This window comes from Danio aesculapii, chromosome 13 (genome assembly GCF_903798145.1).
Source record: "Danio aesculapii chromosome 13, fDanAes4.1, whole genome shotgun sequence".
Classification (NCBI taxonomy): domain Eukaryota; kingdom Metazoa; phylum Chordata; class Actinopteri; order Cypriniformes; family Danionidae; genus Danio; species Danio aesculapii.
In genome coordinates this window covers 19,115,888-19,140,561 of record NC_079447.1, presented here as the reverse complement: position 1 = coordinate 19,140,561, position 24,674 = coordinate 19,115,888, and the positions used below count along the sequence as shown (strand labels likewise).

Below are 24,674 nucleotides of genomic sequence, written 5' to 3'. Positions count from 1 at the left end.
AGTAAATATATTATTTTGTTTAATAAAATGCCAGGATGCTTAAAATATGTTTATATTATATTATATTATATTATATTATATTATATTATATTATATTATATTATATTATATTATATTATATTATATTATATTATATTATATTATATTATATTATATTATATTTTGTTATGTTATGTTATGTTATGTTATGTTATGTTATGTTATAACAAATTTTATTTATTCATTTATTTCCTGGAAAATAGTATTATCCTGTTTGTATTATTTTTTTTAAATTTATTTTTTATGTTGTATTATTATAATGTAAGTTTTTTTTGCATTTTTGTATAAACAAGCAATAATATATATGTAATTAATAGTATTGTAATAAAGAATGTTTATTTTTCTTTTTTGACCCGCTTTAAATGAAAATAAGGAAAAAAATTATTACTGATTTTTTATTATTTTTTTAATACATTTGTAATACAAATAATTACTTTTTAAATTATTATAATAAAATAAAATAAGTAACAGCTACAGTACAGTAATTTATTCTTATGAAAGTCATTTCACAATGTGAAAATAGATACTAATTGAAGTTAGCATTCCCAATAATCAAATCACTGAGTGGAGTTAAATATAGATGCAGTTAAATACAAAGCAAAGCAATTTATTTACATAGCACATTTCATACACAATGATAATTCAAAGTGCTTTACATAAACAAGAATAAAAGAAACAAGTATAAAAATAAAAACAACAAAGATCTAAAATGATTCAATACAGATTAAAATGTGTTAAAACAGGTTTTAAAGGAATAAAAAAAAACAATAGTTCAATCTGTTGACTGTTGTTTCTGAAATAAAAATATAATTTATATTAGATATAAAATATAGTAACATACATATTTTTTATTAATAGTTTTTGTAGCCCAATGATTTCTTCTGCATTCTGAAGCACTGGAAGAAGCACTGATGTGATTGATGTATGTGTGTGGCATGGTTTAGTAAAAAGTAAATGTTAGGTGGTAAATTTAGCATGTGGGACAAAATGCCACCACCAGTAACTATGACTTTTCAAGGTCACACAGTGACAGGTCTGGCTCAGTCATTTATATATGGGTGTCTCAATCCATTTTGGATGTGGGTCACAAGTTTGTCCCCCTTTACAACATGTCCTAACCACACTCCCTGTGATAAGATTCCAGCGATGAGCATTTTTTCTGTTCACACTTTTAAAATGCAAACTACTTCTAACAGAAAATCTCCTGTCGAGCACCATCTATCCCCTAAACATTTTGTTATGATAAAAAGTCTGATTAGCATGTAATAGATCAAACTTTTATTATGTGTTTGTGGCATCACATCTGTTTAGCACCAGTGGTGTAAAGCAGGGATTCTCAACCGGTGGGCCTCAGCGATCCTGCAGGTGGGCCACAAGGTAGCTTAAAATTAAATTACATATTATGCTATAATTATTTAATTTCATTATTAAATATGTCAAAGTAATGGCATTTCCCGTTTTCTGTGATTGATTACTTAGGACTCAGCGCAAAAACATCAGTGCCTCATTGTTAAATACAGACACAACTGTGGCTTAATCTTCCAACCGTTGCACGCCAACATTCTCAGTTGTATAAAGCAAAACGTCACGCAAATGTAAAGGTAAGGATGATTAGAGGTATAGCCTAAAAACCAGCTCACGCGTGCCTCATGTCTGTGACTCGTACTGTCGATCAGAGTCACACAAGTAGTTCTTTTCCTCAGGAATTGTACTTTACTAAGTGGTTTAAATTGTGTACTTTCACGTTTACTTGAGTGCATTTTTAACTCTTAATATATACTTTTACTGCAGAATTTTTCTAAAATCTGCAGTCACTATTTTATATTTATTTATTTTTTCTTGTCTTTGTCTTTACTTGAGTTTTGAAACATCAAAAGTGTCCAAGAAGATTCAAAATTATTACACATAACAATCGAGAGTCAGTCTAGACTGCATGTCACTGGTGAGATGATGAAGGATGTCTACTGTATAATGACTGAAATCATTTAAAAAATCAAAATGGTTTGAAAGAGTAGCTAAATGCAGTACAGAATGTTACATTTTCACGAATTGAAAATGCTAAATGCACGAATTGCATGTATTCTAACAGTGCTGCGCAAGCTCAGTTTGCGACACCACCTGCTCAGACACTTAAATTGTTAGTCAGGGTTCAAAGGTCAAAACCTAAGTGTTAACATATCGTCACATTTAGATTTGTTGCCTATTAGGTTACACAGATTTTTGATGAAAAAGCATCAACCTGCTTTTTGTCGACTTATTATAGATGCATGTTCTCACATTAGTCTAAATTTTTTATTGTTTAGTCCATGAATAGCAAATAATTTATTTTACATATCAAAGCACCCTTAAGAGAAAATTTATTTTACATTATTAATTTACTTTCCCAGATGTGTTGCGGCCGGAAGGGCATCTGCTGCGTAAAACATGTGCTGGATAAGTTGGCGGTTCATTCCGCTGTGGCGACCCCGGATTAATAAAGGGACTCAACCGAAAAGAAAGTGAATGAATGAATTATTCATTTACAATATATAGTTGAAGTCAAAATTATTAGCCTTCCTGTGAAATTTGAATTCTTTTCAAAATATTCCCCAAGTGTTGCTTAATGAAGAGAAGTTTTTCATTTTTAAAACATATTAGTTTTAATGATAAGTATATTGCAGAATAATTTGCACTGCATAATACTCAATAATCACCACTCTAGACTACTTTTAGAGTAGCTTTTTTTTACTCATACTAAGTAATGGAACAGATACTTTTACTTATTTTGTGGCAAGTGATGGTAGTTTTACTTGAGTATGATTCTTTTCACTACTGATTACACAATGTTACACACCAGCATTCTTCTATAAGTGAACAATAACGTTTGTACTGAACTGATCTGAGTGGAATTATCAGTGAATTCACTAGAACAAAATCACCATTCTGTGGAAGAAAATGTCCCTAATGAACTAGATTGTACTTGACTTGTACCTGGTTTTGGTAACTGTCTGACAGCTTTTTTGACAGTATTTGTATATAAATCTCTCAAAGATCACTTGTCTCTAAGCTCTGCTACTCATATTCTAAAGTATTGTTCATTTCTGTGAACATCCACCTACACAACATCTGTTTTTATGTATGTCTGAAGCTTCATCCACCAACTGACACACTCCGCTTTTACTTTTTTATGAGTGCTGTACCAATGGGTTCAGTTGGACACGTCATAATGATTTGGTTGGACATCACCTCCATCACCTTCTCAACTATCAGCCAAATCATGACCATTTCAAACTCCTTCGGTCCTTCCAAGTTCTGCAGTTCTGGCCCGCTTTTTTAGGTTTCTTCTTGGTGCAAAAGTTTTCCACATTAATTATTCAAAAGCTTCCACCAGTGCCCACTCAAAGACACTTCATATAAATATGACTTGACATGGAAAAAACAGCTTCTGTAGGTTGGTAGATGCATTCTTACAGTGTATTGAAAACTTCTAGAAAAGGTTTTTGAAGCTCAGTGACCATCATTTAAATGAGTATTTAATGATGTTGTCATTCAGTAGCCATTTGAAAAAAGTTAATTAGTTGATTATGCTTTTCAGAAATATCAGATCTCAATTTAATGAAGCTCGTAGTGTTCTCATCATTTCATGAAGCATTAATAAAGTCATGAATGAAATTATTTGATTAGATATACACAGTTGAATATGTCATTTTCAGACAGTAACAGACAATGCGAGTCATTCATTACGTTATCATTTCTTCTGTGTGCAGTTTGTTGTTAATAGTAAAACTAGGTATTAAGCAGAGTGCTTTATTAAAAGGAGCAAAATGATTACCATTTCACATGAATTCATATTTATACACTACCTGACAAAATGTTTTTCTCCAAGTTTTAGGAACAACAAAGAATAACTTGACTTCTATTTGATCTTTTGGTATAAGAAGTGGCTTATATGAAAGTCAAAGGCCTCTAAATTACACTTATTATACCCAAATAAAATATGAGCATTTTGTTGTGTTATGAACATGCCTTGATTTTTAATTATTTCATTAGGACAGAAAGGTCTGACTTTAAGACAAAAGTCTTGTCACTTAATAGACATAGTGTATAGTATAGAATATAAAGTCATGGTGCAGTGGAAAAAGAACTAATATTGTGTATTATTATTGTGACTCCCATGAGCTTGGAGGACTGCATTCATACATCTCTGCAATGACTCAAATAACGTATTAATAAAGTCATCTGGAATGGCAAAGAAAGCGTTCTTGCAGGACTCCCAGAGATTCATCAATATTTTGTGGATTCATCTTCAATGCCTCCGCCTTCATCTTACCCCTGGCATGCTCAATAATGTTCATGTGTGGTGACTGGGTTGGCCAATCCTGGAGCCCCTTGACCTTCTTTGCTTTCAGGAACTTTAATGTAGAGGCTGAAGTATGAAAAGGATCCTGCTGAAGAATTTGCTCTCTACTGTGGTTTGTAATGTAATGAGCAGCACAAATGTCTTGATACCTCAGGCTGTTGATGTTGTCATCTGATTTCTGTCAGAATTTTGGATCCATGCGGGTTCCAATAGACCTTCTGCCACTTTTCCAAATGATCAACTAGAAGTCAAGTTATTATTTGTTGCTCTTACAATATTACAGTTACATAATTTTTATCCAAAATATTCAGGTGCCCAACTTAAAGAAGAGCTAATCAATGGAATGATGACTTCAAAACCAAGACAACTTTAAGGAAAGGTGTCAATTTATGTAATATTTAAAAAAGAAAGAATAATAATAATAATAATAATAATAAATAATTCATGTTATGTTAAATTTAATTTATGAAACTAATGAGAACAACAACTGCAAAATTAGGAGGTCAAAAATAATATATATATATATATATATATATATATATAATGTATATATATGTATATATATATATATATATGTATATATATATATATGTATATATATATATATATATATATATATATATATATATATATATATATATATATATATATATATATATATATGTATATATGTATATATAATATATTTAACAATATATTTTAGAGTTTGTGAGTAACAAAGGCATAGCTCATGAATAATATACAGTTGAAGTCTGAATTATTAGCCCCCCTTGAATTATTAGCACCCCCCCCTTCCACCCGTTTATTTTTTCCCCAATTTCTGTTTAACAGAGAGAAGATTTTTACAACACATTTCTAAATATAATAGTTTTAATAACTCATTTCTAATAACTGATTTATTTTATCTTTGCCATGATGAGAGTAAATAATATTTTACTAGATATTTTTCAAGTCACTTCTATACAGCTTAAAGTGACATTTAATTATGTTAATAAGGTTAACTAGGCAGGTTAGGGTAATTAGGCAAATTATTGTATAATGATGGTTTGTTCTAGACTATCGAAAAAAAATTTGCTTAAAGGGGCTAATAATTTTGACCTTAAAATGGTTTCTAAAACATTCAAAACTGCTTTATTCTAGCTGAAATAAAACAATAAGACTTTCTCCAGAAGAAAAAATATTATCAGACATGCTGTGAAAATTTCCTTGCTCTGTTAAACATAATTTGGGAAATATTTAAAAAAAAGAAAGAAAAAAAATCAAAGGGGGCTATTAATTCTGACTTCAACTGCAGTGTGCTAGATTTTGTACAGCTAAGTTTATAAAACAAATCTAGCAGACTAAGTTGTTAGATTGTGAATAAAGTGAAGACTATGATAAAACGACTATTCAAGTAATGCAAATAATAATTTAAAATAATGGAAAAAGATCCACTTCATTACTTAATGGGTTTGTTTAATAAGTGTCTGCACAATTACAGTTTTTTTTTTTTGAAAGAAAGAAAGAAAGAAAGAAAGAAAGAAAGAAAGAAAGAAAGAAAGAAAAGCACCATTTTATGAAGTAACTTGGAAGTAACATTTAGTGCCAACTCAGCCAGTGTGCAATTTCAGGTCCACCATATGTCTTCCTTTGGCATTTGGTAGCCCACTTGGCATTGCATCCTGGGTAACCAGCTAACGTAGTTGTGCATTATAAATCAGATTGCATTACAGCTACACAACAGTGAACTATATATGGACTGAAATTGTTCACTAAGAATTTGGACGCCGCTACAAAATGCTGACATCCTATATAGTGTACAGTAGAATCTGTGTGTTTGTTCACATTAGAAGCAAAGGAAATCCCATGAGCCCTCATCAGCAGCCCATACACTGGTGGGCATCCATCAGCTGACACCGGAAAATTTGGAGAAATATTTCATTCTGACCATGAAACTGTATTTTGCATTGTTTGTATGGCCCAAAAATACATATTTCCCCCTGATGACAAGTGAATAATTTAGCTTGTGTATCTATAAGTAGCATCATATTCAGGATGAGTCTGCCACACAGAAGTATCATCGATTTTCTTTGTATGTGTAGTTTTTATTTATAGTTTTGCTGGCTTAAAGGCAGCCTCAGTCATTTGTTTTTCACAAAGAAATAAATAGTAATCAGTTTTTTTCTCTGTCCTCTCAGTTTGAGAGTTTTTTTTTTCTGCTATGATTTTAGTTCTAGTGTATAGTCATGCAAGGTTTCCTTTATGATTATTTGATTGCACATGCTGAGTTTTTTTAAAGCTCACAGCACTTTTGGGCAGTTTTTGTGCTGTCCGTACTGTTTATATACTTGACTGTTTTTATATCTCTCTAGTGTCTTCTGAGTATCGACTAGTGCTATGGTACTTGGGACCAATTTTGATCTTGAGACTATTTTCTTTTTAAATCTTTGTTTTGAGTGCATTTGGCCTTGTGCTCATCCCTCAAATCTTAAACTAAAGGATTTTTATTTGTTTAGTTTAAACTTCTGGTAGTAAACGAAATTTAAAATAAAAAAGTATAACAAGTTGTTGACAGAATTGGCAACAAATGGCAAAAATATGTTATAACCAGGGCTTGACATTAACTTTTTTTATCACCAGCCACTGTGGCTAGTAGTTTTCCACTGTTACTTGCCACTTGCCATTTTCACTAGCCACAATTTTGTTGTTGGGAAAATATATTTTCTATGCATAAATTTGACTTTGGCGTGGGTTGTGGCATGCTAAAATTACTTAATTTAGAATTTGTGTTTTTTCCACTTGCCTCCTCATTCATTTAACTGTTTTTTGTTTTTGAGCTTATTCAATGAGCATGAGCAAATGAGTTATTCTTTCATAAAAAAAATGTCGCATTGCAATTAGTTTTCTTTCACAGGACTTTTCGGGGCTCAACACAATAAGGATTTACCTTTTTTTCTCTGGCCACACCAATCTAATTATTTCCTTGCCACAAATTTTAAATAAGGTGTCAAAACAAGCAAAATACTGCTGTAAACACACTTTTCATTCAACAAAACATTTAAAAATATATATATTCTCATGCATCTAAAACTATGTACAGTGGTCTGTTCTGGCTCAAGATCCCAGATCACCAGTTAACAATGCAAACAACAACATATTAAAGCAATATTATGGTAAAGGATGATTGAGAGATGTGTGATCAGAAGTTCTCAATGAGCTCTGACTGTCAGCTTGGTTAACTCTGACCTCTCGTCTATATCTCAATAGACAAATAAAAGACCGCTCTCAGTGACCTCTGTGCTTTTCTCTTGATCGGTTTCTCTTTTTCCCTCTCTTTGTATAATTAATGCATGTGAAACACAAATCAATTTACATTAAAAACAGAAATGCACTGCAGACTCGAGATGAACATGAGTCTGGTGGCCTCTGCCATGTTTTTTGCCCTTCAGATATTGTGATACGCTTCCACGTTCTCTCAAAGGACCACACCAATAGCAAGTCTGTGAGCATTTATTCAGTAAATAATGGAAGTTCATGGCATTTTAAATAGAGGAGATTAACACATTTCCTTAGTTACTTTTTTTTCTTTAGCCTAAAGCTTGGAAATTTTCCCATAGATAATATTTTAGATGTCAGCAGCCTCTACTCATGTTTTTTTTTTTTTGTACTTAGATGTAGTTTGACATGATATAAACATATTAAAACATACACTACATATTATGACAGTGACTTTCAAGAATATGAAAATCAGTGTTTCCTTCATATCAGTGTTTCATTCATAACACACTATATAATTGTGATGGTTGTCAACATTTTCTTTTAGAAAGCTTAACATTTAACAAAATATGCACTATAAACTAACTTTTAAGCATCAACTTGACTTCTTAAAATGTAAAAAAAATTATGAATAAATATTCACATTGTTTTCTATGTGTTTGTCACGTTTGTGAGTGGTGAAAGAACGAGGACTCAAATGCAGAACTAAAATGAGTATTTATTAATTATAAAATCAAACAAAAAGGCAACAAAAACCACTCAAAAGGGGAAAACATTAACTAAAACAAATAAACAAAAAACTGGAACTGGACAGGACAGGAAACTAGACAGAAACGATATGTACGACAACGAACTGACACAGGACAACAGACATGAGACTATAAAGGATGAATAATGAACAGACAGGTGAACTGTATTTTTCAGTGGATAGGCATAATTAAACAGAAAGACAGCAGTGAATCACAAGCTTTAAGCATTTTCCGTTAAAATAATTCAACTGTTAATTAACAATTTTTTTTTAATGGTGTAATAGTGTTTCCAAACCCTGTTCCTAAAAGCACACCAACTGTACACATTTTCAACCTCTCCCTAATCCAGGGGTGTCCAAACTCGGTCCTGGAGGGCCAGTGTCCTGGAGAGTTTAGCTCCAACCCTAATCAAACACACCTGAACCAGCTAATTAGGCTTTACTACATAGAAACTTCCTGACAGGTGTGTTGAAGCAAGTTGGAGCTAAACTCTCCAGGACACCGGCCCTCTAGGTGCAAGTTTGGACACCCCTGCCCTAATCAAACACACCTGAATTAAATTATCAGAACATTAGAAGAGACTCTAAAAATATGTACTGTACTCCAGGAACAGGGTTGGGAAATATTGGTGTTTTAGATGAAAATAACCTGTTAAAAAGGAACATTGTTTTTTTTTTTTTTTATGTTTCAACATGCAAGTGCTCAGATTTGACATTCAGCAGACTTGTTAGTTTTGATTTACTGTCTGTAATTGTTTTATCAAGCCATGCATTTGACTACTGACTACCAATGCAAGTCTTAAAAAAATAATAATAAAATATAAATCTGCAGTAATCTTTTGGAAAACCACCCTTTTTTCCACCCACACACTCAGCTCTGGTCATCTTTAGATCGATACAAATAAAACCCTCATGGGAAAAAAAAACAGCAACAAAAAAAAAATCTATTTTACAGGTTACCTGAAGAGCCAGGAACGCCGCTGTCAAGCATTTATTTGTAAACAGTAATTTTGTCAGTTTCTCTCTATTTGTTTACTGTGAAAATGAGCCAAAACTGCCAGTGTTCATTTTATTCTTAGGAGAGGATTATACTCAAGAGAGATAATAGGTTTATCAGTTTCTCAAGCGCATTCTTGACCCAAAGGTTAGGTCTGAAGGCATCCAGCCAGCAGCAGAAATCAGTCCGAGATTCATCCTGTCAGAAAGAGAGACAGAAAGAGCGGACAAATAGGGAATAGATGGAGCAGAGACTGACAGGACAGGGCTGCTGTTGACTCCCTCGCGTCCAACCCATCCCCGAATTATTTGGTGTTGAAAGGCCCAGACAGGACGTCAGGAGAGCGGTGTCAGATAGAGAGGCGAAACAGACACTGAAAACATTGCTGAAACTGTGTGTTAATTACGTCTTCCATCACCCATCCTCTGAGCACAGAGATGGACCTCCAGGGGCAGTGGGAACAGGGAACAGATGGGGTTTTACAAAATAGGTGCTATTTTGTATGATCTATACCATGTATTAATAACTGCATAAAAAATATATTATGATGTTATTTTTGTATTTTATTTGAAATGTAGTGCCTTTTTATTGTCTTTTTTTGTGCATGCTGTAAATTGCATATATACAGTTGAAGTCAGAATTATTAACCCTACTGAATTGTTAGGCCCGCTGTAAATTTTTTTTCAAATTTCTGTTTAATGAAAAAGAAGTGTTATTTTAACACATTTCGAAACATAATAGTTTTAATAACTAATTTCTAATAACTTTTTTTTTTAATCTTTGCCATGATGACAGTACATAATATTTGACTAGATATTTTCCAAGATACTAGTATTCAGCTTAAAGTGACATTTAAAGGCTTAACTAGGTTAATTAGGCAATTTAGGGTAATTAGGCAAGTCATTGTATAATAATAAATTGTTCTGTAGACAATTGAAAAATAATGCTTAAGAAGCTAATAATGGTTTTATTTTCATTTTTCTGTTTTTTGTAAGAAAATTATTCTGTTCATCAAGGCGGCATTTATTAAATGTAAATAAATTGTTAAATTGTTAAACATTTATTCAAATTTTAAACAACTGCTTTCTTAATGTATGAAGTTTCAATTAAAAATTGTTGCTCCTGTAATTATTGCTTTTATTACTATTATCAATAATAATAATAATAATAATAATAATAATAATAATAATAATAATAATAATAATAATAATAATAATAATAATAATAATAATAATATTAATAATAATAATAATTAATATTAGAGTGATTTCTGAAGGATGATGTGACTCTGAAGACTGGAGTAATGAAGCTGAAAATCTTTAAAATCCCTTGAATAAATGATTAAATTAAATTATAAATTACTTTTGAACAGATATTTTAAAGTGCAATAATATTTCACAATTTAACAATTTGTATTGTATTTTTGATGAAATAAATGCAGCCTTGGTGTGCAGGATAAGCTTATTTCAAAACTTTTAAAAATTCTACTGACCTCAAACTTTTGACAGGTAGTGTAAATAAAGCCCTCATAGGAAAAAACACAATTGTATAGGTTTTCAGTGCATTAATTGCACGTATAAATATATACATACACATGTACATAAAGGGACAGTGCATGAATAGCAGCTGTGTTATTTTTATTTAAAAATTTTATTTGGAATTATTGTGCTCACCACATTAGTCATCACTGCATTAGGCACCAGTCAGTCTGTGCTTTTTTGCAGCCTTTTTAAACTTGCTTTTTCTTTCAGGGAGCGCTTTGCTTGCAAAGTTATGCAAAAGTCAACTCTGAGCTACAAAAAGCACGTAATGTCATTTGTGTGTGTGTTCTTTTTTTAATTAAGTGAATGGCGAGCTGAGCAGCAAAGCAAATTTTAGAGCGCTCATGCTAGATTGACAAGAAGACAAAATGCAAAACATTATTTTCTAAATAAAATAAGTAGTGCACTGGCCTGTGTGGTGTGCTTCGCATTTTTGAAACTTGAACAAAGTGTCATAACAATCTTGGTAATTCTACATCGAAATAAACATTTTCTTCACTTATTTGCCAGGCTGTCGCTCTTGGCATTCTGTATGTAATGTAACGCAGTATTTCCAATGACATCTCTAGTATAATGGTTGCATGCTGTGTTGCATTTCAAAATAGAAGAAAACATACTTGTGTATACTTTCATTTTAGTGAGATTTTAATAAACAAAATGTATCGCATGTTTTCACTAGTATCTTGGTAGTTTCTGTGAGTATAAAGTTAGGGAAAGTCTTTTACAGTCAGCGCTGCATTTATTTGAAATAAGAAATGCAGTAAACTTCTAATATCCATTTTAGTTCATTGAAAATAAATACACTCAATGGCCACTTTATTAGGTACACCTGTCCAACTGCTCGTCAATGCAGATTTCTAATTAGCCAATCACTTGGGAGCAACTTAATGCATTTAGGCATGTAGACATGGTCAAGACGATCTGCTGCAGGTCAAACCGAGCATCAGAATGGGGAAGAAAAGGGATTTAAGTGACTTTGAACGTGGCGTGGTTGTTAGTGCCAAACTGGCTGATCTGAGTATTGCATAAACTGCTGATCTACTGGCATTTTCATGCACAATCATCTCTAGAGTTCACAGAAAATGGTCCGAAAAAGAAAAAGCATCCAGTAAGCGGCAGTTCTGTTGGCGCAAATGCCTTGCTGATGCCAGAGGGAAGAGGAGAATGGCCAGACTGGTTCAAGCTGATAAAAAGCCAACAGCAACTCAAATAACCACTCGAGGTATGCAGAAGAGCATCTCTGAACACACAACACGTCGAACCTTGAGGCGTATGGGCTACAGGAGCGAAAGACCACACCGGGTGCCACTCCTGTCAGCTAAGAACAGGAAACTGAGGCTACAGTTTGCACAGGCTCACCAAAATTGGACAATAGAAGATTGGAAAAATGTTGCCTGGTCTGATGAGTCTCGATTTCTGCTGCAATATTTGGATAAGGTCAGAATTTGGCAGAATTTGGATATTTTCGTGGCACACTTTGGGCTCATTAGTACCAATTGAGCATTGTGTCAATGCCACTGCCTACCTGAGTATTGTTGCTGTCCATGCCTTTATTTCCACAGTGTACCCATTTTCTGATGGCTAGTTCCAGCAGGATAACGCACTGTGTCATAAAGCACGAATCATCTCAGACTGGTTTCTTGAACATGACATTAAGTTCACTGTACTCAAATGGCCTCCACAGTTACCAGATCCTCAATCCAATAGAGCACTTTTGGGATGTGGTGGAATGGAAAATTCATTTTATTTGATCTTTTGTTACATTAATCAACATACTACATTCTCGGTGGTCAAAATAATTAGAACAGCTGAATGATTCTATGATTTAATTCCATGCATATGATTGTTTTTATCAGCTTTTAACATTAATACTTTGTATTTCCCCTTTTTTTTGTATGTCATTCTGTCCTATGATAGAACATGATTGTGTGACATTGACAGTAAAACAGACCTAACTTGTTTTTTGTAAGCTGATTTTACACAATCCAGTTTCTAAACACTGAAAGCCATTTTTTGTCTTCTTTTTTAAATGTTTCAAATCAAAAATAAGCTAATTAACTTTCTCAAATGGAAAAGGCACCCGTTTGCAGACTCCTCCTCCTCTCCTTCAGCGATATTAAATATTAATCTCCTCCAATCTATTTTTTTTCTCAATCGATACGCTGTGTTAACACCAAGACCGGTTTCTCATCTCGGCTCAGGCTTTGGTGATTAATATGGCAGTTAGTGACATCATCTCTTACATTTACTGGTCAACGTGTCATTACTTTCTCATCAAGATCATGGTGTGTCGACCCCCGTGTAAATGATCGTGTCCATGCAACTTAATGGATCAGTAAATCTACATGGAATTGGCAAGCAGCAGTGATAAATATTGCTAATAGAGCACATTTGGGAATGTGAGATGGTTATGTACAAACAGTCATGTGAATTATTTTACGTCAAATGTGCCGGTTTCATAAAAAGTAGGTGTTATTTTTTTTCTTTTGGACGAATAAGTGGTGAGATTGTTGAGTGTTGGGTTTGTGTTCATACTCACAGAATGTTGTTTGTAGTAACTGCTGAAAGTGTGGAGTGAGTTGAGCAGCAAACAGCCATATGGTGATGTTTGCGTAAGTGTTAAAGTGTGAGTGCTAGTCGCTTTCTAAGGCACAAAGTCAAAACTGAATCCTTCTTCTACATATCCACAGGTTTTCCCAATGAGCCGGCTGCAGAAATTGCCCTGAAAACCGTGCAGGAGTGGATCGAAAAGCACCAAGATGAGGTAGGAGATGCTGGTGGCTCTAAACTCTTTTTGTTAACAGACTCCGTGTGCGCTCACATTTACACACATGCAAAAATAGTTGGAAATTGGTGCAAAAATGATGCCAAAATACTTCACAAATTCAAGGTAAGAGGCAGTAAATGCATCTAAACAAGGAAAAATGTATTATTGCTGTCACAAATTAAGCGGTTTATGCGAAAATGACTGAAGGGTGTAAATTTGTTGAGCAAGTTGAGTTTTTGGGCGCACATGTTGGATAACTTTATTTATTTTGAATTTTGGAAGCAAAATTCTCCTCTGAGAGTGATTATAGCGCCTCCCAATGGTGAATGCGGTTATACTTATGGCAGGTATTATTTGGTACTTTGGTCATTTATTTCACTAATTTGGCAACAGTCAAATGTCATCAGGGAAACGGTTTGAATTTCCGCTTAGTAAAAAGAAAGCATGAGTGTTTCATTTGGGATGACACTACATACATATACTATGCTGTTGAGAGTGTAAGTGCATAAGTACATAGTGCATAAATGCATAGTGTGCCATTTGGGACGCAGCTTATGTATGTGGGACTCTTATTTTGAAAATGAGAAATGATTTAAGGAAGAATAAAAAAGCAGTTTTGTGGAGTAGGCACCTATGCATGATCACAGAATGTTAATAGCTCATTAGAATGCAGAATATAGGATATACAGATTATAAATACATTCACTGTCACCTTGAAGAGGCATAAGGTCTGTTTAAATGTATCTTTTGTTAGTTTAACGTGTATATTGTGAAATTTGCCATATCAGAGAACAATTTAATATACTCCTTTATCAGTGCATTCTATGTAACCTTTAAAAGACTACACAGATACATTTAACTAAGCATTTGTACGAAGGTAAAATTAAATCTGCCTGCAAATCAGTAATAGGGACGTTGTCACATTCTCACTCTCCACAAACACATAAATCTCGTGAATTATCAAAATACACTGATTTATTACCAAGACATCCACTACAGGCACTGGAACACATACAGTACACGCAGGAGTGATATAAAGGGTGTGGACAATTCAAAACCAGACAAGGGACTAAACAAACTCAGGGGTATAAATACAAGGGACATGATTGAACTTATAACCAACATGGGAGAAACACAGGTGAAACTCATGAACATTAACAAACGGCAGGAAAATTGAACAAAGGAATCACATGATGCAAACATAAAGCAAATGGAGCACATGGCGGAGTCACATGACATAAACACAAGACACCAGACTGTGACAGGCATATATTTGTTTATTATTATTATTATTATTTTAAATACTTGTTTGTCATATTTGTCTTAGTTATTTATTTATTTTTTTGGCCTGGTCATTTTGTCACAGTTACTTTGCATTCAAAACTAGTAGGCTTATATTTGTTTGTGAATTCATGGGATCAAATCGAACACATACAATTAGGGAAAAAAAACATGGATTCCTATTTCCATGACTGGATTTGACCTATGACATATTGTAGATAAACAGTAAACGTGAGCATACCTATGAAGGGCAACATTTGGTTTAGATTTTTATAAGAAATGTCCATGAAGAAAAGGAAGTGCTGAAGCCGGGTTCCACAGTCCATTTCACTGATGGAAAATCAATTAAAGCTCACAGCTCTTCCAGGAGGAAAATGTGAACTGGCAACAGCTCTCTTCAATTGTCATGTTTGTCTGTCTCTGTCTGATTGTTCCTCTCTCATGTCACCTCTGGCTATTTAGTCACAACTATAGGAATAGAGATAATGCTAGGATGCACAACTTTGCGATTTGAGCCTTTTCAGCAATACATTAATGACCTGTCTTATCTTATATCTCGATCTAAACAAATAAAGGCTACAAATTGGTTGTGAAAACTCTTGATCATCCGCATAGCTAGTTAGCTTCACACACACTGAATTAGAAAGCATTTCAGCTTGACTAACATCCTTACATGGTCTGTTGGCTTTTGAAATGAGTTTGTGCTGCAAACGTCTATTCGGTGCAGGAAGATTGGGAATAAGTGTGAATGAATGAATTCTGTAAATCAATTAAGTCATTACGATGCTGTAGGAATGACGCCGCTTGAATGTGTAGCGATGCTGACAGGTGGATGTGCTAATTATGTGTTTGACTTGACGGCTTTATTTGTGATTACTTATGTCATTGTGTATTCATAAAGCTTGGTTAAATGGAATTGACTATACAAAGCCCATTACATGATTTGTTCTGACAGTCATAGAAGTGGATAAATGAAATCCTCCTTAACTTCACATTAACTGAAGTGCAGCTGCTGACCTACCAGCTAATCATCCCGGTGTTACAACAAGCGAGATCAATAATTCAATCTAGAAGCAATCATAAACTGTGATGTTGCTTGTGCTATTGATGTACTTGGCTTTGATTATAACAAGCATTTTTTTTTTCCTTTGAAATTTTTGATATATGTAACATGCAGTAGGACAGGGCTCAAAATTGTGACCATTTTGATCGCATATACGCCAGAAATGTTGACCTCAAAATATATTTTCACTTCAATACGCTCACCGGATGCGTAGATTTATGAGACATTCAGGCAGAATACATGCTTAGCACTTAAAAACGTGAAACGCAGTACTCAGCAATAGGTTAAAACCTGGGCTTTTTGGAACCTAATTAGAATAAAAAAATGAAGTAGTATGTTTTGATATGATGTACTTTTAGAGAAAAATAATGTTCATATATGTGGACTCGTGGTCCGAATTTACATAAAACACTTTTTAAATGCATATATATATATATATATATATATATATATATATATATATATATATATATATATATATATATATATATATATATATATATATATATATATATATATATATATATATATATATATATATATATATAGCATAGATTTTTTTTTTAACTTGCTTTGACTATCAGAGTAAAAACATTTTTTCCCATTTTGGACAGGTAAAGATAGGGTTGGGGACATTTCATATGCTACAAAACAGTTGCAGGATGACACGTATATCTGTAACAAAATATAAAACATTCTAAGTATTTTAAATAGCCACTTAAGAGCTGAAATGTGCTGTCCATGTATGTGGACACTCAAGCCCTAGGAGCTTAAAGGAAACTTTAAATGTTGCTTAGACCTCTGCTCTCTGAATCTCAGGTTTGCAGTCATGTAACGCTGACACTGACTTTGTTGATATACTGCCGTAATCCTTTCACTGACCCCATTAAAACACTACAGTTAAGAATTTGGCTTGTAAGCAGTATTTTCCTATTATCTTAATCCAAGTAAGCTCATATTGAGAATAAACAGAATTAAATGAAGACTTCAGTCTGCATGTGAATGTACCCGCTACTGTATAATCCTAGAACTTCACACATTTAAAAAAAGCGAAAGACCAGGAGAAACTAGATGTAACTTCAAGTTAATTACTGAGACATGCTGGTGGTGCTGCAATCACTATATATATATAGATGTATATTAAGGGCAGTGCTTAGAGGATGAGGGTGGCTTAACAAATGATATATTGCGGCTGAAGTTGGTCAACTTTCAATCACAGGCATTAAACAATCAGATTACTTTATGCAAATATACTAGGGCAGACTCTAGCCAGTCACATTGTTGCAACACCAGAGAATAGAGGTTTGACACGAATAGAGGTAAGCTTATCACACCTGGTAGTCACCCGGTGCTTATGATCAATCTTTATATACGAATTTTGAACGACAGGCAGAAAACCTGAAAGGTGGAGGAGGCGGTTGAAGAATATGGTGTGTATAGTGGTATGTGATTGGCTGTCATCACTATGACAGTCATGTCACCGCAAGGCTTCAGAAAAACCCTCCGTCACACATTAACACAATTGTAACAGGCAAAAAATCATATATGTTTTAAAACAAAATCACACAAGTGTTAACAGTGACTCAATCAAATATAACCATTACGTATCATAAACATACATTTACTATCTAAAATACAATGTAATTAATCTACAATGTAATCCACTATAAAATGCAATGTAATTACTTCAGATGTTCAGGTGATGTTATGTTAGTATGTAGGAACAAACATTTAAGGGATTCTTACATTTTTAATCCCACAGAAGGAACCATAGCTTTTTCTTATAGCTCAAACATAGGATGGATAACAGTGATGTGAACATCTTTATTCATAAGTCAAGATGTGCTCTGAACCTTGTAAATAAGAATATGAACTGAAAAGTTCTGCAAGCGACCTGTTGCCATGTATTTACACAGAAAAAACAAACAAATAAAACTTTGCAGCTCTCGTTCCTCCAGGCTTCTGAGAATAGATTGCATAACAGATTTCTCAGCCGCTTTTATTGAATGGCTTTTACCTGCAGGAGCAGAGGGCAGTTTAATTTATTGTGATTGTTAGGCCAAAGCAAAGGCCGCAGGTTGATTGTGAACTGAGGGGAAGTGAGGATTAATTACAGAGTATTTAGCCAGAGAGGACAAAACCACAGCAAGAGCCGTAAGAGGGATTTATTGTTCTGTTCTAATAGTGTGTCTTCACCCGAAGTGTTACCTGATCCTTTTTACTCACTTCTAACATTGCTTCTGGCTCCTATTTGTTTTATTTGATCTGTTTTAGGCATTTTAAAATAAAAAGAAATGGGTTCATATATTGTAATTTGAATTGATGGCACCTGCTGACTTTTTTTTTATTCACCGAGCATTTCTTTCTTTCTTTTCTTTCTTTCTTTCTTTCTTTCTTTCTTTCTTTCTTTCTTTCTTTCTTTCTTTCTTTCTTTCTTTCTTTCTTTCTTTCTTTCTTTCTTTCTTTCTTTCTTTCTTTCGAATAGTATAACGGTAATTGTGCACGAACACTTATTAAACAAACCCAATATTATTTTTTCAAATCATAATTCTGTGCTGCCTGCATTTCACTGAAGGAATTACTTGAATCAAGTAACAATCAGTGCACCCAAATAATTTGTACTGAAACCAATTTACACAGCATAATTCTCCCATCACTTCACATTTTCTACACATTCTTTTGATACCCAGTTTATTTGGACAATTTATCCAGCCCTGGGTATCAGACGATGATGAAATGATAAAGTTCCAATGCTTTTTTATCAGCTTAGTCTCTATTCAGAGGTCACCACAGTGGAATGAACTGCCAACTATTCTGGCATATGTTTTACGCAGCAGATGCCCTTCCAGCCACAAACCAGTATATGAAACACCCATACACACTCATTCACACACACGGCCAATTTAGTTCATTTCCTCCATTTCACCTACAGTATACTGCATGTCTGGACTGTGAGCCAGCATTTGGAGAAAACCTACATGAACATGGGAAGAGCTTGCAAACTTCACAAAGAATTGCCTCCTGGCCCAGCCAGGACTTGAACCAACATTCTTCTTGCTGTGAGGCAACAGTGCTAACCACTGAGCCATCATGCCACCTTGTTGTTTTTTTCATGGAGGCTTTTTTTAGCATGTTTTCTTGCAGTATATACTTTCTGTTTTGTAAAAAATAAGAAATCCTCTAATGTAATTAACAAATGTATTATGGAAATAGAAGGAGAAAATGGTATTCTTGTTGTGTGTAATGAATAATTTTAATTATTATTCATTGAGAGAATAAGCAACAGTTAAAGCTGATTGCTGACAAAAATTGGAAAAGTCACATACATATTAGAAAAGTGTGACATTAGAGTAACCATTTGTCTTGAAAACTTCAGGTCACGTATTGCATAGATTTTCATATATATATATATATATATATATATATATATTATATATATATATATATATATATATATATATATATATATATATATATATATATATATATATATATATATATATATATATATATGTATATATATATATATATATATGTATATATATATATATATATGTATATAAGGGATACAACAGTTCTCTGTAAAAAAAATAATATCGTCCCATTGTCCTCTGACGGTTCGGTGGGCCCTGTGATCCGGGGTTCAGAAAATGCATTAATAATATTGGTTTGGTGATAAAAACAACTGCAACAAAGCAAAAAAGTTCTGCCTTTTACGCTTCTGATTAATTTTCAGAATAAATATGTATATTGTTTTATAATTTTTCCAGTTTTTATTTATTTATTTATTTATTTTTTATCTGTAGCCATTTTTTTTCTAAACATAACACATACTGTACCTTACCGAAACTGTGACCCTAAAACCGTGATAAATACAGAACCGTGAGTAGACTGAACCCTTGCACCCCTAATATATACATAAATTATTTACATATTATTTCTATATATGAATACATGCATATTTATATACATTTTACACATTATACAAATTTATACATGCACATTGCCTCAAACTTTAACTTTCAGAAAGAAAATAAAATGTAACATGAGCATCTCCAGAAATTCAATTCTATTCTATTTTATTCTATTCTATTCTATTCTATTCTATTCTATTCTATTCTATTCTATTCTATTCTATTCTTTGGATTCCAATTTCTGAGTGGCATCCTCAGAATTCACAGCTGAAATCTGATGGATGAAGAATAATCTGCAGGGCTGATAGCATCCCTGTCTATAACAGTGAGAATGCCATTACAGGCTTGGCATGCGAGAAGCGCATTAGTCGGTGGAGAGCATCCCGGGACATAAGTGCATGTATGCACTACACCGTTAACTTCACAATAAGTGCATTAGACCTGGCTTGTAAATTAGGGCCTGGGCTCTTAGCCACCTTAAGATGCCTCTACTTATATGTGTAATATATCATGATACAGCAGTGCCGCAGCATCTCGTACTCCGACAATTGTGATTGATGACTGAAGGTTAACCTTCGCAGGCCAGGGTGTGTGTTCACTATACCGCATTGGGGAAGAGTGATGGAGATAGGGTTTTCTGATGGAAGCTGGGCTGCAGCGAGGAAGGTGGTTGGGGATTTTTTTTTTTTCTTGCAGAAATACAGTAAAAGACAGTGTGTTTTTAAGAATGTAAGAAAGCAACTATTTCTATTTTTAACTTGGTATTATCAATGTAAATGCAATTGTCTTATTATTTATGCGAGGCAAGTAAAACATTGGATAGTACAATAATTGTATTATTATTATTATTATTATTATTATTATCGTTGTTGTTATTATTATTATTATTATTATTATTATTATTATTATTATTATTATTATTATTATTATTATTGCTTTTATCATTTATTATTAATTGTCATTCATTCATTCATTCATTTTCTTTCAGCATAGTCCCTTGATTCATCGGGGGTCACCTCAGCGGTATGAACAGCTAACTTATCCAGCATATGATTTATACATAGGATGCCCTTCCAGCTGCAACCCAGTACTGGAAAACCAAAACTGGAAAAGTAGTGGTTGGCGACAGTGCCAACCACTGAGCCACCGTGCCACCATTATTAGTAGTATTATTATTATTAATAATAATAATATTATTATTATTACCAAGCAAATGTGACGGTAAAGTTTTTTACATTGCTAGAAAACAATTGTGTCAATAAAAGTTGATTTTTGACCAAACCAAACAGAAATTACCAGTGAAAACCAACATTTTTTTGGTCTCCTGCACACTAGGTGGCACTATGCTGTTACTGTTCTAGTAACTTTAAGACATAGTTTTCATAGCAAATAAAAATATTTAATTGAATACACTAAAGCATTTAGAAATATTGTATTTTAAAAAGTTTTACAAACATCTTCATCAAATAAAGTTGAGTTAGAAACACAATAATTATTGTTGGATATTTTGATAATTGAATTTGTGGTTCTATGGTAAAAGGAGAAGAACATACTCATCACAAGCTATTCCATGGCTTGCTTGTTTGTTGATGGATTTGATTGATTCATAGATTTCATAGATAGATTTTCACTAGCCTATTTAGATTCAAAGTGTTTCATATATTTTTAAGTCTGTATGAACCGTAAGTTGCTGAGACTTTATTTCAATATGTTGATTACTTTTCCAACTGAATCGGAATATTGAGTAGGGGGTGGGGCTTTTTTTCACATAATTCTCTATAGTATAGCAAACTAACGCTAAAAGGGACATGTTAATGGTATGGATATACAGTTGGAAGCCCTAAAGTTGATCTCAACAGAAGGACCGTCACTCCAAACGCAGAAGGAAATGCTCAGACTTTAAAGATTGGCAAAACTTTTTTGGTAAAACTTTAGTTTAGGTCACATTTTATGCTATTAACCACTGGCTTATTACCTGCCTATTATTAAGATATTTGCTGTTCATTAGTAGTTATAAAATATGATAGTATTCTGCATACATAATCCTACTCTAAACCTAGACCCAACTATTATTAATAAACCATTAATAACCAGTTAATTAGTAGTCTATTAAGCTAGTAGTGTTAGTTAATGGTTTTAATACCGTGAATTGTGACCTAAACTAAAGTGTTACCCTTTTTTTTGTCAGTGATTAATGTAATGTAAAGTGGGACACTGACAACGGAGTGTCGATCCAAATGCAGGTTTTATTAACAGGAATGATCAGGCAAGCAATGGTCAACACAGGGGCATTCAGATATACACAGAGAATCCAAAGTCGTAATAAAATAACAGGCGAGTGGTCAGTACAGGCAGACAGCAGGCAACGTAAACCAACAAAACAAGGCGAGGGTTAAAAACAGGGCAAAGAAAACGCATCGTAATGTTCACTATTTAGTGTAACAAAACTCAGCAATGACTTTCTCAATTGAGCCTATGTGTGTGTAATCAGTACTTGAGCAGCATCGGCTGTGTGAGTGTAATCAATGGAGACTTGTAGCAGGTGTGTGTGTGTGGTGCATGACAGGACTTGTAGTTCAAATTGAGACAGGATTGTAGTCTGTAAATGTGAATGTTCTCCAGCGATCTATAAAGATTAGATCGCTGATGATCGTGACAGTTAACTTCCAGTATTTATTCAGTTTTAAACGTAACAATGTAAGTTAGCAAAATAAACATTGTAAACTTTTGTTTCAGACAGACTTTAACGCACTATTAAAACATCCCTTTCATAACGTTTTAAATAAGAGTGATAGATTGCTGAGTTTTTGACACTGATTCATGTTTGCAGCAGCTTTATACCTTTATATTTTTAAAAAGGGTCTTGTTGAAGACCCTACCCACGCAAGATGGTGTTATAAAGCCACAAGGAACCATACACAAGCACCTCACCCCTCCAGTGTGGACTATGGTGGTTCAGGTTTCAGGGTCACCAGAGGTTCTTCTTTTATTTTGACAAAGATTAGCTTTGTGTTTGTCCCCTGGTCCAGCTCATCATGACCCTGCTAGATATATATAGCTTCACGGAAAACATTTGTGCCCTGTGTGAAATCATTCTGAAAGCCAAGCAGTGAGTGTTTTTAACTCTCTCTCTCTGTTGTGGTGAAGTTGAGTAGAAGTGGATGTGCACATGTCTACAGCACTGCATGTTCTAGCTCTGTCATGATCTCTTACATCTGAGGGCATCAAAGAAGGAAGTCACACTTTCATCTGCTCTTATACATCCAGACAACGCTGCACCCTCCTTCTCGGATGTATTTCACATCACTATGACATCAGTATGATTTCTGTATGACAGGCTATGGCAGCCGTAGACTTTCGTGCCCTAACCAACATGATGAATCAATTACAGTGTATGCCCTCTTTTCAGAGATTTAATAAACTGTATAGTTCTATTTCAGTGCTTCTTAAAAGCACAGATCTCTAAACCAAACTGGGTCACGTTCCAGCAAATGTTTGGTCATGGCATGTTTTAATATTATGCACAGTTATTTCTTAGTAAGGTTAAGGGAAATGGGGAAGAGTGAATGCACTCTTTTCTGGCTATTCTTAACAGGTCGTGATGCTGCTGTCGTTTGGGCATCATATTAAGTGGTATTTTTATTCCTGTCCAAATAGATATGGTTATGGAGTTTTTGGTTTACCAATTCAGATAGATCAATGTCAGATGGACTGGTGTCTGCTGCAGTAGTGACTGGTTTAAGTTGTTTGGAAAGAGTATTCCTGGTAAAAGCTCAATATTCACATCTGAAGTAATCTGTGCATTACTTTTAACTCTTGAACAAATCTAAAATAAACGTCAACCTTATTTATTTATAATTTTTTTTCCATTTGATTATATGTCTTGCTTAAAGCATACATGAAAACTGATCATTCTATGATCAGCATAATAGGGTATATGCAAAAGCAGGCAGAAGGACTTATAATTTGTCAGTAACCTTATGTATACAAAAACTGTATACAAAATAGGCGTGTTTAAGGTTTGTTTTTTTTAAAAATCAACAATCTTCACTGCCTAAATGATAAACACTATAAAGTGGGTCTCAGAATGTACAAGAAGCACTGCACTAAATTACAATTTCCCCCGCCATGTCTTTAAATTATTTACATTTATTTTACTCCAGTATTTCCAATGGCGTTTCTGCACTTGCCTGCTGATCCTGCAGGCGCATGCGAGTAAAAGGCTTTTCCTCTCAGTTTATGCTTCCACAACTAAATGAATGCTGAAGTCTATTTAACTGATTATACTTTAATCACATTACAGCATCGATGCTGTACATTACAATGTACATGTGAACACTATGATGTTTCTCTACTTCACATATTATAATAATACGTTTTAAATACTTCAGCTCATTTATGAACATGACTTCTGCAGGATTTCTAAAGGTGGTAATGAAGACAGCGACTCGCATAATTCCACACTCTGTCATGGAGTGATCAGACTATGCTTTTGTTAGTTGTGAATACACGCCCTCTAGCAGTGAAAGTGTGTAATTGTCCCTTTAACCCAGCGGTTGGGTTTGTCCATATTTATTTTTTACTCAGATTTGGGATTAAATAACAGAATTTAGGATATATAGATTTATTGATTGATTGGTTGATGTATTGATTGATTGATTTATTGATTGGTCAAATGATTTGATTTCTTTCTTTCTTTCTTTCTTTCTTTCTTCTAATTTCTTTTAATC

The 24,674-nt window shown here is 33.7% G+C and overlaps 1 protein-coding gene across 2 annotated transcripts in view; it reads left to right on the top strand.

The window, feature by feature from the left end:
* Positions 1-24,674, top strand: part of macrod2 (mono-ADP ribosylhydrolase 2) — an 865,478-nt gene that overhangs the window by 611,120 nt on the left and 229,684 nt on the right. For both annotated transcript variants that reach the window (XM_056470919.1, XM_056470918.1), the window contains exon 8: positions 13,610-13,683. In XM_056470919.1, the coding sequence (XP_056326894.1) occupies positions 13,610-13,683 (74 nt within the window). The remainder of the gene's footprint in view (positions 1-13,609; positions 13,684-24,674) is intronic.